Raw genomic sequence first — 12,905 nt, 5'->3', positions numbered from 1 at the left:
TTTTCAATGTCGCAATCACAGTAAAATTTGTGTGCTTTCTCTCAAACTTGGACTTTTATGCTCCAGGCAGATGACGTAAGCCGAGTGCAGCGCCACTAATTTGCATATTGCAATTTTACTCAGCTACTCTTAGTGGACAACATATGCAAATTTTGCACGGTTTGGCTTACTTTTGAAAGAGTTATCGCTATTTTTGTGATTTTTCCTTAATTTATGATAACCAGTGTAGTAACCCTTACAAAAAAATAAGGTGTTTTTGAGGTTGTATTGAGGTTTACAGATGTAAAAAATACATCTGAGATAGAAAATGAAGTTATGTTTTGCACCAAATATAACCTCATTAATTAATCTCAATTTCAACCTCATTTACACCTCCTAAAATCACCCTCATATGTAACTCAGCGATACTTTTAGTTGAGATTGGGTAAAATTTTTCCCACCTCCAAAATACTTATTCGCTTGAAGCGTAGAAAAAATAGCCTGTACACCTCAAAAAATAATCTTTCTAAGCTGGTTCCTCTAAATTAATTTCCAACAGCCTCAAGTGTGAACATCACAACTCCATATTGGTTATAGACCTTAAAAGGTTGATCTTTTAAGGTTGTTTCTGAAGTCAACTTCAAAGAAATCTTAACGCCTCAAAACAACCTCAAAAACACCTTAAATGTTTGGTGGAAGAGAGCAAAAACTGGTAAGAAAATTATTACATCCCAGCTTGTTTTTTCGTGAACTGCATGAGATTAATGATTACTAAGGGTTTTTTTATATTTGCAACATGGTATAGGCCTGTATTAGAGGTAAATAATATATAATAAGTACGAGCATCTTACTGGGTCATCTTTGAAAACTAGTAAAATTTTCTAAATAAATTATATTTTCGAATAAACAGAATTTTTCGATAAACCTAATGATTATATAATGTATTCATAATATAATTACAAAATGACTTCTTCAGTATATCACTCTTTGACAAGCAAACAGCAGTGCAGTTGAAAAATCAACGTAAGCTACAAAAAATTCAAAATTGTGATTTTTTATATATTTGGCGTCTTTGAATCTATTGCAGAAAAAAAAATTTAAAATATAAATTTTATTTTATCATTTTTTTGAAATTCTATTTTAGCGGTCATAGCATTAGCAATAGAAGAGAAATAGTTATCTAGCCACTTTTCTCGGAATTAATCGTGAAGCACTTATGCTGTTTTTTCAATTGCACGGCAACATAGTCCTCGAAAGAGCAGAAAAAGAATTGCATAAGGTAAACACGAAAATAATTTTATTCATTTAATTATTTTTATGTATACTTATGCAAGCTTGTGTGCTCATTCAAAAGACGACTTTTAAGCCCTTGCGAAGTTGAAGAACAGATAATACAAACTGGAGAAAGGCATCACAAAGATGCTATTATGGTTATGGTTAAATTCGAGAACATTATCTCAATTCTACAGAGCATTTGGTGGTTAGACGAGCAAACTCGTTCAGGGTCAGGGTCAAAAATAGTTTTAAAAATTATTATTTATCTTTCACAGTTAAAGCTACGGAGCCAAAATATCAAATGACAACATTTACTTTTTCTCTTATAAAAGGGGCCTCCTTGACCGAGCGGTATCACCCGCCAAACGCTCTGTTAAGCGTGGAGGTGGCGGGTTCGAATCCCGCCGTAACCCTGGATGTATTCTTTGTGATGTCCTTCTCTATTGTGCTATCTGTTCTTCTACTTGACAAAGGTTTATAAGTCTTAATTGAGCACACAAGTCTGCAAATGTATGTTGTATCAATAAACCAACCAAAACTCTTTAAAAACGTATGATCGTAGTAAAAGACTTCAGTTGGAAGTGCTTAGATTTTTAGCACAAACTGATTGCTATGAGCTCAAGAAGAAGGAAACAAGATGCAGCATACAAATCATTGCCCTTCCTTCTCTTTTCCACGTTGTCGTCAGTGTTCTTATAAATTTTAGTCGTCAACGCTTATAAACTTCACAAGATACCCATTTCTTCATTTCTGCTAAGTGCCAACGCTTTTTATACTAGTATCGATCCCAATGCCATTTTAAGTATTTTTAATGGATTAATCACGTTCTGGTGGGGGGGGAGTAGCTGTTGCCATTCGAAATAACTCTGTCAATCCGAAATTCTATCGGTTTTACCTCGACCAAAATAGTTGGGAAAGGTTTTAACTCTATTTTTAACAGCATATCTTATAAATCCTTCGTAATTCTTTTTTTCAATTTTCTCACTAACCTAACATTGATAACCTATTCTCATTAATTTGACCAACAGATTCTCGACCTAAAAAATGAAATCCCAAGATTTATTTTAATTATTATTTTGAAAATTTTTTGCTCTAGATGTTTTGCTATTTGAATAAAAATAAGAACGTTTTCGAGCATTATTTTTTCCGGACTTGTTTTTTAAACTTTTTCTCAATTTGAATCATGTAAAAACTAGAATCTGCTTAGTCAACAACTAATTTATGGAGCTCAGTGCACAAAAATTTAGTATAATATTGTCGAAACATTTGAGTACGGCCAACCATTAGTTGTATTATGCCAAGTCTTTAAATAATACGGTTTTCAATGCTAAAACATGTTAATTTTATATTTTTGTGAATTAAATAAAATTGAACTATTGCACCACATTTATATTTAAACTTTAACTATCCATCTTTGTGTTAACTACAAGAAATTTTCTTCAGCATAATTCCAGACCACTACCAATGGTGCAGATATTATACCTTTATTTCGAGACAGAGAGTTATTAAGAACTTAATTTGTTAGTTTTTTAAATCATCAGTTATTCAATTTGTGAGCATTGAAGCAATTTTTGTTTTATTATTTAAAGGACAGGTTTGCAGCAGTTAAAAATGCATTCTCTCGGTTTGTCTACAATGATTTACCAGGAGGCAGTTATCTGAGTGTATATTTATTTGGAGGTGATGGAAACATGACTTTAGTGACATCTGAGAGACTGATTGATGATATTGAATCGAGAACTATTTATTTGGAAAGTCAGCCTTTGCCTGAAGAAACCTCTAGATCTGAAAACTCTTGTCCTGAATGTGTTTTAAATGACATAATTGAGGCAAGTTCACTTATTTTATAAAATGTATGTCCAGTGCGCAAAATAAAAGAGTGAATAGCTTGAATAACTTTTAATCTAATAATCGGAATTTTAGTATTAGGATGCAGTCTTAATCGCTCAAGGGTCTAACCTTTCTAAAATCCTAGCATACATCACACATTTGGCATGATTTTGAAAAATGTCGCCCGCGTCGAAATGGCGCATTAACTCTTGTCAAAAAAGAGCAATAAGACCCACTAACTCTCACCCAAATCTGCAACTAAAGATTCTTAACTTTATCGTCTTCCCAAACATCGCCAGGACTAATACGATTGTTTACGTGACGAAATCAGACACAAAATCGCTCTTTCTCTAAATAAGCATACCTTTTTTTCGATGCGTTCGGATTACTGACGGTTGTAGTTGTAGTTCCTTTACGTCGCACTAGAACTGCACAATGGGCTATTGGCGACAGTCTGAGAAGCATCCCTGAGGATGATCCGAAGACATGCCATCACAATTTTGATCCTCTGCAGAGGGGATAGTACCTCTGCTTCGGTAGCCCGACGACCTGCACGCGAAGTCGAGTACTTTACGGTAGAACAGTTTAACGAGGACCAATACCGCACACCCTCGGTCCCTACGCAGACTGATCCAAGTGGTCACCCACCAGCACACTGACGGCAGTCAGTGATGCCTGACTTCGGTGATCTGCTGGGAACCGTTTCTTAACGATCAGTCCTCTGCGGAACCGGATTACTGACGGAGGGTGGCATCTATTAAAAAAATATGGTCTTGATTTTACTTTAATTCGCTATATCTCGAAAACTTTTTAAGCTAATCGAAAAAAAATTTTGCACACAATTATAAAATTAATTTATCCAAACAAAATTTCAGGTAAAGATTAATTTCAATATTTTTTCATGTAATAATAATCGAAAATTACTTGAATTCTTGGACATACAAATTTTTACATAATTTTAAAGTATTCAATTTTAAATAGCGCATTATAAAATTTGAACGAAATAGTCCGAATACATCTCAAAAAATCACATTTTAATTAATACGACTTTTTTAAAACTTGATATCTGGACGTTTTAGAAAACTGTTATAACTTTATTCTCTTCTTTTAAGAAAGGAATCGACCTTTTAATAGTTTGTAAGTACTATCCCATTTTCTCTAAAATTTCTACTTTAAAATAATTTCCTTTGAAACAAACGTAAAAACAAATGGAAACTCTTCGTATAATAAAGATAATAAATTTATAATAAATTGTTTTGCAGCATTTAAGGAACAACAGCAATTACTCTCCTCACATTATTCTGATTACAACAAAGCTGAATGTGGATGCCACAATGTATCAGAGTCTCGTTACAGACTTGAAGGATTCTGAAACTCGTCTTCATGTCTTCATGTTTTCAAATGTCCTCCCAACTGCTACAGACAAGCATTCAACTTGGTATTCATTATGTAAGGAAACTGGAAATAATTTCGTTTTCTTGGGAAATGACCTTCTCGGAAATCTGTACAGCAGTTTCTCAAATGCTGTCCTGTCACCAACAAAAGATGCTCAAGTAAGATATGTTGCAATCTTTAAGTTTGATGTGTAGTTTAATTCTTAGTTTCCAAGTTGTTAAATACTTTTATTATAAAAATTGGTTGGAAATTGGTAAATTTCAATTGTAAAATTTTGTTGAAACTCAGTTTCTGTTTACCATGATACTCTTTCCTTCCTGTCTCTGCTTTGAATGATGTCAGCACCGGGTTACCACAATTTACCGATATGTGATTGGATCTTGGCTTATTTTCATATGGATATGCATAGGCATGTCATCAATGTCAAAGGGGCCCCCGATTCTACACTTTAACCAAAAATTATTTTTTTAACATATTCTAAATATTTATGGGTGAATAAATCTATAGATTGATTTCGTTAAGCTTTAATGAAAGGGAAATATGAATATTTTGCATTAACTATAATTGGGTACTTGCACTTCAAGACATGTGACCTATGCATGTGACCTATGACGTAAGCGCCAACTAATCTTTATAAAAAAAATGGCGGATTAAAGTTGAACTTAGTTTCTCGACATAAGTTAGAATGTTAATTAATTGAATACAGAGCCATATCGCACATCAAATTAATTGAAATATAATTCTTTTATTTAACTTAGATTTATTATTTGTTTATGTGTTTTATTGTAACTGTGATATATTTTTGATTTGTGTACCTGGCAACTTCGATGCATAATTAGCTTGCTTATGTTCCACATGGCCTCGTGCCTATCTTTTTGTTAAGTCTCTGTGTAAATATACATTGAAAGAATTAAAATCTTTGAGAAAGAATTTTTGTGAAAGAATTTAGAATGTGTCCCTTAAGAATATTGATACTTGACGAGCTTGGCTTACTCGAAAGAGAATGGAAAGAACAGTTGCAAACGTAAACAAATGATGCCAATTCAACAACCAATCAGGACCGAGATTCCCACACTACGTTCATTAATCATTTACCATACCTGCCAATTCTTCGTGATTTTTCTAAAAATTTAATTTTTACGATTAATTTTGTAGCCAGTTTTGTGCATTCAAAACTCAATTCCTGTTTTAATAAATTTGATTTTAAATAATTTTTACAACGGTTACTATTTTTCGTGTAATCATTGTAAAACAACAACTAAATATGTAAATTATAGAATGTTACGTAAATATATTACACAACTATAAAATATGATTAAGTTTTACCACTTTTGGTTTTAAGCCTTTTGTTTTAATTAATAATCAAAATCATAAATATTACTAATAATAATGTTCATAAAGGGTAATAAATATATGGTAGCGGTAAATACCGTTAAATAATGGACAACTTCAGAATTTACAGAGAATCATTATGACTTTCATTAATTTTATGCTGGTGACTACCTAAAATATCCGAATCTTTTTTGTATTCATGATAAGTCAAAGTGTTTCGACGATTTTTGTCGGTTACTTCGACACCTCCAACAGATTTTTAAAAATAGTTATGCTTATTCAATAAAAATAACATTATTACTATTTGCAGATAACTCAAGATTATCTTAATACACTAGACGAAGAAATGTTACATTTCCCCATTTCAGTCGACGCCAGCATGTCGAAGTCTCTAATTGTGTCATTAACTGGACCTTTGTTCGATTCCGATCCATTGAGGTATGACGCTACTTTTCTCAAAGATCCAGAAAACGAAAGAATATACCCACAGAAACAAGAGCTTCTTCCTGCATGGATATTCAACATCTCAAATCCAAAAGTATGTTTTTTCTAAACACTTTTTCCATACTATTCACTATACTCTATTGCAAGTTAAGAAAAAAGCATTATCCCAATGGCGAGAGCCTGTTTGCATCTAAATGTCTAAAAAAAGTGCATCTTAATGGATGTTAGGTTCCAAGCGCGAACGAATATCAACATGGCCAACTTTTGAAACGACGTACATGGCCTTAATTTGCTTATAAAAATATAGCACGAATTAAATTTCTGTCCAACGAGTTTAACTTTTAAATGCTTTTAATATTGTTTTGAAGCAAATGTATACTTATGTATACTTATACATAATGTATACTTATAATTTGATAGCTAAATAGAACGGAACTATCTGCAGTTGCGGATGATTACTTAAGTCCTATACGTCCTTAAGTCTTAACTACGTCCTTAAGTCCTTAAGTCTTAACTTGCAATGGAATACAAGAGTTTATGAATATTTTCCATGAATTATATGCTAAACTTACAATTGTACAAGGCAATCTATAATGATCACCCTCAATGCTTATTTTTAGAATTCTTGTCTAAAATGAATTCAAAAACATGCACATATCAGGAGATGTGAGTTATTACTTGAACGAGCCAAAACAAAAATGATATCGAAATTTAATGAGTCATTTATGACAAAGGCGTGTTTGAAAACATCAAAATCATTTTGATTCAGAGAATCAGAGAGAAATCAGAGAATCGATTGATTATTATTAAAAACAAAGTTTCATCAGGCAATCAAACTGGTTATGTTTTTTTTTTTTTTATCCTATCTTCGATAGTTATCGACTTATTTCGATTGCACTTGTGTTTTTTTTCCACTTAAATATTGATTTATGACACCAAATATGCCTTCTTTTTGTTACATTTTTGAAAAAGATTATAAAAATGCGTACTAAGGGCAGTAATTATGGAGCACTATTTAGCCGTTCGGTGATCAAAATATCAGGTAATCAATGCATACACAACCAATGTCTAAATTTCAGAATGTTAGAATATTTAGCTTTCATTAAATGAAAGATTAGTTTTTGTCTTAATAGCAATATATTGGTTCCAACTATGAAAGTAGCAATCACATTAGATTAATTATATAACCTCTAATCTTCTTAAGTAAGGCGAAAGGTATAAGAAAAGTTGTCAGTTTAAAATTATCACTTGTGACTACTAGGCTGTGACTTTCTTTTATACAGCACTGCTAATTCACGATAATAAAACAATAATTTTTAAAAATACCATCATTTGCAGGAACAATGTGTCACAGTTTAAGGTCAAAATTAAAAAGACGTCCATACAAATAATTTGTTTAGAAAGGTCTGAGCGGCAGAAATATTTTTTTACTATTTTTCCAGACAGCGGCATCATTGTAAGTAAACTTTGTAACTGACTTTCAAGCTTAGCGAGAACAATTTCTAACTTCTTAAACAGAACTCAGCAGCCGCACATTTCTAACTCTTTCACTGTTTTACTAATTGGTTTTACAAATCACCTGCTCGATATGATTTAAAAAATTTTCGAACCTGTAGACCAAACGTTGTTTTTTCAGAACTTAAAAATCACGTCATTATATGTAAAATTGATTTATTAAATTTTATGATTGGGCATCACTGCATATTACCTAGATTTATTCTCAATCTGAGATATGTTATATAAAAAATAACATCTGAAGTATTTATTTATCAAAAGTTCCTTGAGTAAGCCTTTTTTTAAACAAATATCTGAGTTACATTCGAGAATTTTTTATGAAACTTCTTCTTCTATTGGCATGACAGCCCTTTGTGGGCTGAAGCCTTGCCTAGAACCTTTCTTTGCCCTGATCTTTTCTTTGCGATTATTCCCAGTCAGTAATTCTTAGGATTTTGAAATTCTCTGCTACACAGTCAAGCCACCTGATCTTATTCCTATCTCTAACTCTAGTTCCAATTGGCTTGTAATTGAAGATCTTAAATGTCAGAGAAGAAGGGTGCATTCGACAGATGTGACCCGCAAGCTTTAAGCGACTTATTTTGATGTTATATATGTTGATATCAGCATCTTTGAAAAGCCTGCATAGTTCAAAATTATATCGCTGTCTCCATAAGTCATCCACATTTATAGCACTGAAAAAAATTTTAAATACTTTTTCTCAAAAACAGCAAGCGGGTCTACATATGATTTAGTTAAAGACCATGTTTCGAAACCATAAGTTAAGACAGGTCTAATAATTGTTTTATACTATAGCATTATTTTTGTCCGTCTTTTATTAATTTTGACTGTAGAAATGCTCTTAAACCTTGAAATCATCGATTTGATGCTATAATACGTTTCTTTATTTCTGTGCTTGCTTATATCGTTTAAGACATTAATATGTGAACCAAGATAAGTAAAATTGTCGTCACTTTAGGTTTTAAAATTTCTTAGAATACAGTTATAGTTCACATTAGTATTACTGTGTGCACTCTACCGATTAATAAAATTTAATTTTTGCATAATTTTATTATTTTGTAAATATTTAAAATATATAAATACAGTTACTTTTTAAAAAATGTCTAAATATATTTTAACATTTTTTAAGATTTAAAAAATTGCTAGTCTGTGAATTTGTCACATTCCGAAATGAACCAAAGAATCAATATCAGCTGATAATTACGATTTTAATGATTTAATTTTTTACCCCCTTAAAAAATAAATTGAAACTTCAGGGATACTTTTTTATTCTTTCATAAATAACGTGTACAGGTTTAACTATAACAAAAATGAAACCAAACTAAAAATTTCTAATAAATTCATTTAAATAAATTAACATTGGACTTTTTTTTCCTTTGAGTTTATATTTTTCTACATCTTTTCTTTAAATAAAAAAATAATAATAAACAACTCTACAGCTTGCCAAGACAGTCAGCTTTCCTCTTCTGGATTCATTAGCAGCAATTATTCACTAACCCATCATTCAAAATCATTTTACAACCAGTTTTTAATTCCTAGTCACATTAAAAATAATAAATTCCAAGTATTTCCATTGAAGCCAAAATGAATTACAGCACTATCATTTTTGTTTTCTAGACCGGTGAATACTCCATGCAAACTTTTAGAAAAAAGAGAGCAACAAGTCCCATTCTGATCACTGTAACCGGGAAATCATTAGAAAATGATGATCCAATAATAGCTAAAGTATGGACTGAAACAGCGGAAATGAAAACTAAAGTAAGTACTCATTCATAATATATCACTACACATCAAAAGCATAAACCATGACAAATCTATTAAAGTTTAAAAGAACCAACCACAGTGCTGACGTAAAATGTCCTCAATGGTAGACGGATGATGTATTAGAGTCCCCTTGCTGCCAAGTAAACCGTGGGATGTTTTTGTGGTTTTCCTCCCCATTTAAAGCAAATGTAAATGCGGGTTAGTTCCATCAAAAAATCCTTCCGTTTCTGCTTATCGCCTTTTCTTGTAGTTGAAATTTTTGGGTTATTTCAGTCCCTTTCAATTTGTTCTTTCCGTCTGATGCTAAGTCTTCCTGTAGATCTCAGAACTTTTGGTTCATTGAATTCCTTTTATTCCTAGATTTGCAACAATATTTAGTTGTCGTTTTTTATATATTTACCATAAATCTCTTTATTTGCCCTGAAAATGATAATATCACAAAACATTATCTGGTTAGCCATTCACAAGTTGATGTATTGCTATACCGTCAGTTAGTTGAGAAAGTTTATTTTTGTTCTCCGTGTAACGAATTAAATGATATTAGTTTCATTGAATGAGTGTTTCAAGACAATTTTTCTCCGATAATTGACTCATAACTTCTCGTTTTCATACGCAGTAATATAAAATTACCTTGTTTTTTGAACTTCCATCAGGCAATTAAAAATACAATAAGAGAAAACAGATGCTAGGGGAATAAATGAAAAACTTGAACACACAGAAAAAGAGAACGGATATGAAGGGAATCAAAAACAAAGAAATGCAAAAATAGAAGGTGGAACAGAGAGAATATAATAAAATTCTCTTAACACCTTTTCAAAGACTTACTAGTTATTAGCTAAATAAGTTTGAACTCGCATCTAATCATAACTTATCAACTAGCTTATGGTCAAATGATTCTGCTACATTCATTAGGAAGGGCGGAACACTTACATTAAAGGTTAGTCTTTATACTTATGTATAAGGGCTTGTTTTAATTTTTATTTTATAACCGGCGGTGAACAGCCTATCCAATTTCGAGTTTACAACTTGTAACCTTGAACTCAACCCAGAAGAACTCCTGGATCAAGCATTGGAACCTTCATGGAGAACTTTTCGATGGAACTACTCCACAATTGCGTTACATGGAGTAGAAAAGAGCGAAAAGTTCACTCGGTTAGCGCAACAACAAGGAGATTCTAATCCATGATCCGTCTATCGCTGAGGATATTTTAGGTAGAACTGATGTTTGAGTGAGCTGGGAAGAGAGTATACTTGAGTATACTCCAAGAGAGTATAAGAGAAATTCCGATCATTAGATCAAAAGATATTCAAGGTGATTCTTTTTTTTCCCCTTAGCGCACTATATAAATCATCCTTTCATTTACCAAACTTTAACTCTTTAAAAATATATTATGTCTTGTTTGAAATACATCAAGTTTAACATGATTAATCAAAATTTCACTAAAAATATAAATATGAATTCGAGTATGTAAATATATAAATATAAGTTAAATATAAATAGTATATCGGGATAAATATAAATTTCACGGAAAAAATCTTCAGGAAAAGCTTACAATTAGTTGTCTATGGCAGCGGGTCAGAGATGGTGTTGCGCGGAATTCTGGGATTCCGTAGAAGGCCTACATGGGTTCCGAAAGTTTAAATTCTTTAAACCAGTAATGATTTTTGAAACCTATCATTATATTTATATACAAACAAACCATCATTCATTTGACATTTTAGTTAGTTTTATGAAACCATTTAAATAAAATAACAATTAAAGAAAACTAGCAAATTTGTTTTAATATTTCTTCCAATAACAATATATTAAATATATTATAAAAATGATTTACATTTATAAAAAATTGTATTATTATTTTTCATCAAACGTTTAAATTCAAGATGAAATGCTCAAATCCTAGAATGAAGAATTATGCTTCTCTTATATCCATTTTTAACGTTTATAACAGTTATTTTTCGAAAACAATTATAATTCAACGTACTTTATTCGTTTTCTGGTTATGCCTATACCAAAAACAAATTCACCACTAGTCTAAATGCCACTCTAGACCTGCAATTTTAACTTTTTTGACGTAAAACTTTATAATTTTAAGTCTATTATTGCTAAGACAATGACTGAATAAATATCATTCTTCATATTAAAAATGATCAAAGCAATTTATAGTTAATTATTATTATTATTACTTTTATACAGGTTAGTTTTTTGGGCCACAGCTACTAATTTTATTCATGAACATAGGGTTCCGCCAATAGGTTCGCAATCGTTTAGAGTTCCATATCCGTAGAGAAGTGGGAACCGCTGGTCTGGGGTATAAGTGTCAGTTAAAACTGTTCAGTAAAAATTTAAGTGTTGTTTTAGAAAATATATCATTCTAAGTATATGCTAAATATCTATAAATAAATGATTACATATTAAGAATACATCCTATTGTTTTTAGTTTGTCCAACCTCCCATTCTTATATTTGGAGAAGTAAGGAGAGGACCTCATCCGATTATAAATGCGACAGTTAAAGCTTATGTATACCATCCCAATAATGATGGAGTGTCTGAAATCAATTTACTTGATGATGGACTGGGAAGTAAGTAATGTCATTAAGAAATTAATTGCCGTTAAAGGGTATAGAAATCAGCTACTCTATATTCTATCTAGGTAATGCGCACATTGACCAGGGTAATCCGTTAAGGTGCTAAAATTTGTTTAAGAAATTAAAAACCGTTAAAGGGTATAGAAATCAGCTACTCTATATTCTATCTAGGTAATGTGCACATTAACCAGGGTGATCCGTTAAAGTGTCAAAAATTATTTCATTCTTCACATTTTCTTGCCAGTCAGAGATATATACTTATTATAGATTTTTAAATTAATCTTAATAATATTCTATACAAATTTCATGAATTGATCAATTTCAAATAGACCCCCCCCCTACTTATACATGGATGCTCCTGAGGATAGGAAATGAACAAAGCTGATTCTCGCCTTGGGAGTAAGCCACCCTTAGATTTATACTTATTAGATTATACCCTTAGATTTAGACTGTTCCCAACAAGTTAAATTCCTAAATATAAGCAAAAGGTTTTTAATTTAGCTTTTATTATAAATTTTTAGCTTTACTTTTTATTCTATACGAATTTTTTGATACTGATCTCACGATTTGATCAGTTACTACTGAATGCTACTCCAGCCGCTAACTGCCTCCACTATTCATCTGCCTCCACTATTCATGTGCCAAATAGTCACAGTCGTCCTGTTGCTCAACTCAGATGAAGAAGTGGAGGGTCCACTTCCCGAACAGAGACTCCGTACCAACAAATATTAAGTCAAAAGCATTATTCTTTATACAACAAAAAGTTAAAGTATGTCGCTTCAGTT

The 12,905-nt window shown here is 31.7% G+C and overlaps 1 protein-coding gene across 1 annotated transcript in view; it reads left to right on the top strand.

Moving 5' to 3' along the window:
- LOC107456586 (calcium-activated chloride channel regulator 2) overlaps positions 1–12,905 on the top strand; it is a 29,748-nt gene that overhangs the window by 12,977 nt on the left and 3,866 nt on the right. Inside the window, exons 7-11 of the mRNA XM_087163570.1 lie at positions 2,844–3,083; positions 4,347–4,637; positions 6,122–6,349; positions 9,388–9,528; positions 11,973–12,114. Coding sequence (XP_087019696.1) covers positions 2,844–3,083; positions 4,347–4,637; positions 6,122–6,349; positions 9,388–9,528; positions 11,973–12,114 — 1,042 coding nt within the window. The remainder of the gene's footprint in view (positions 1–2,843; positions 3,084–4,346; positions 4,638–6,121; positions 6,350–9,387; positions 9,529–11,972; positions 12,115–12,905) is intronic.

The sequence above is a fragment of the Parasteatoda tepidariorum genome, chromosome 5 (assembly GCF_982258835.1).
Source record: "Parasteatoda tepidariorum strain Cologne lab strain chromosome 5, Ptep-v5.0, whole genome shotgun sequence".
Classification (NCBI taxonomy): domain Eukaryota; kingdom Metazoa; phylum Arthropoda; class Arachnida; order Araneae; family Theridiidae; genus Parasteatoda; species Parasteatoda tepidariorum.
Note: the sequence above shows the minus strand (reverse complement) of the source record. Positions and strands in the feature narration are given on the sequence as shown.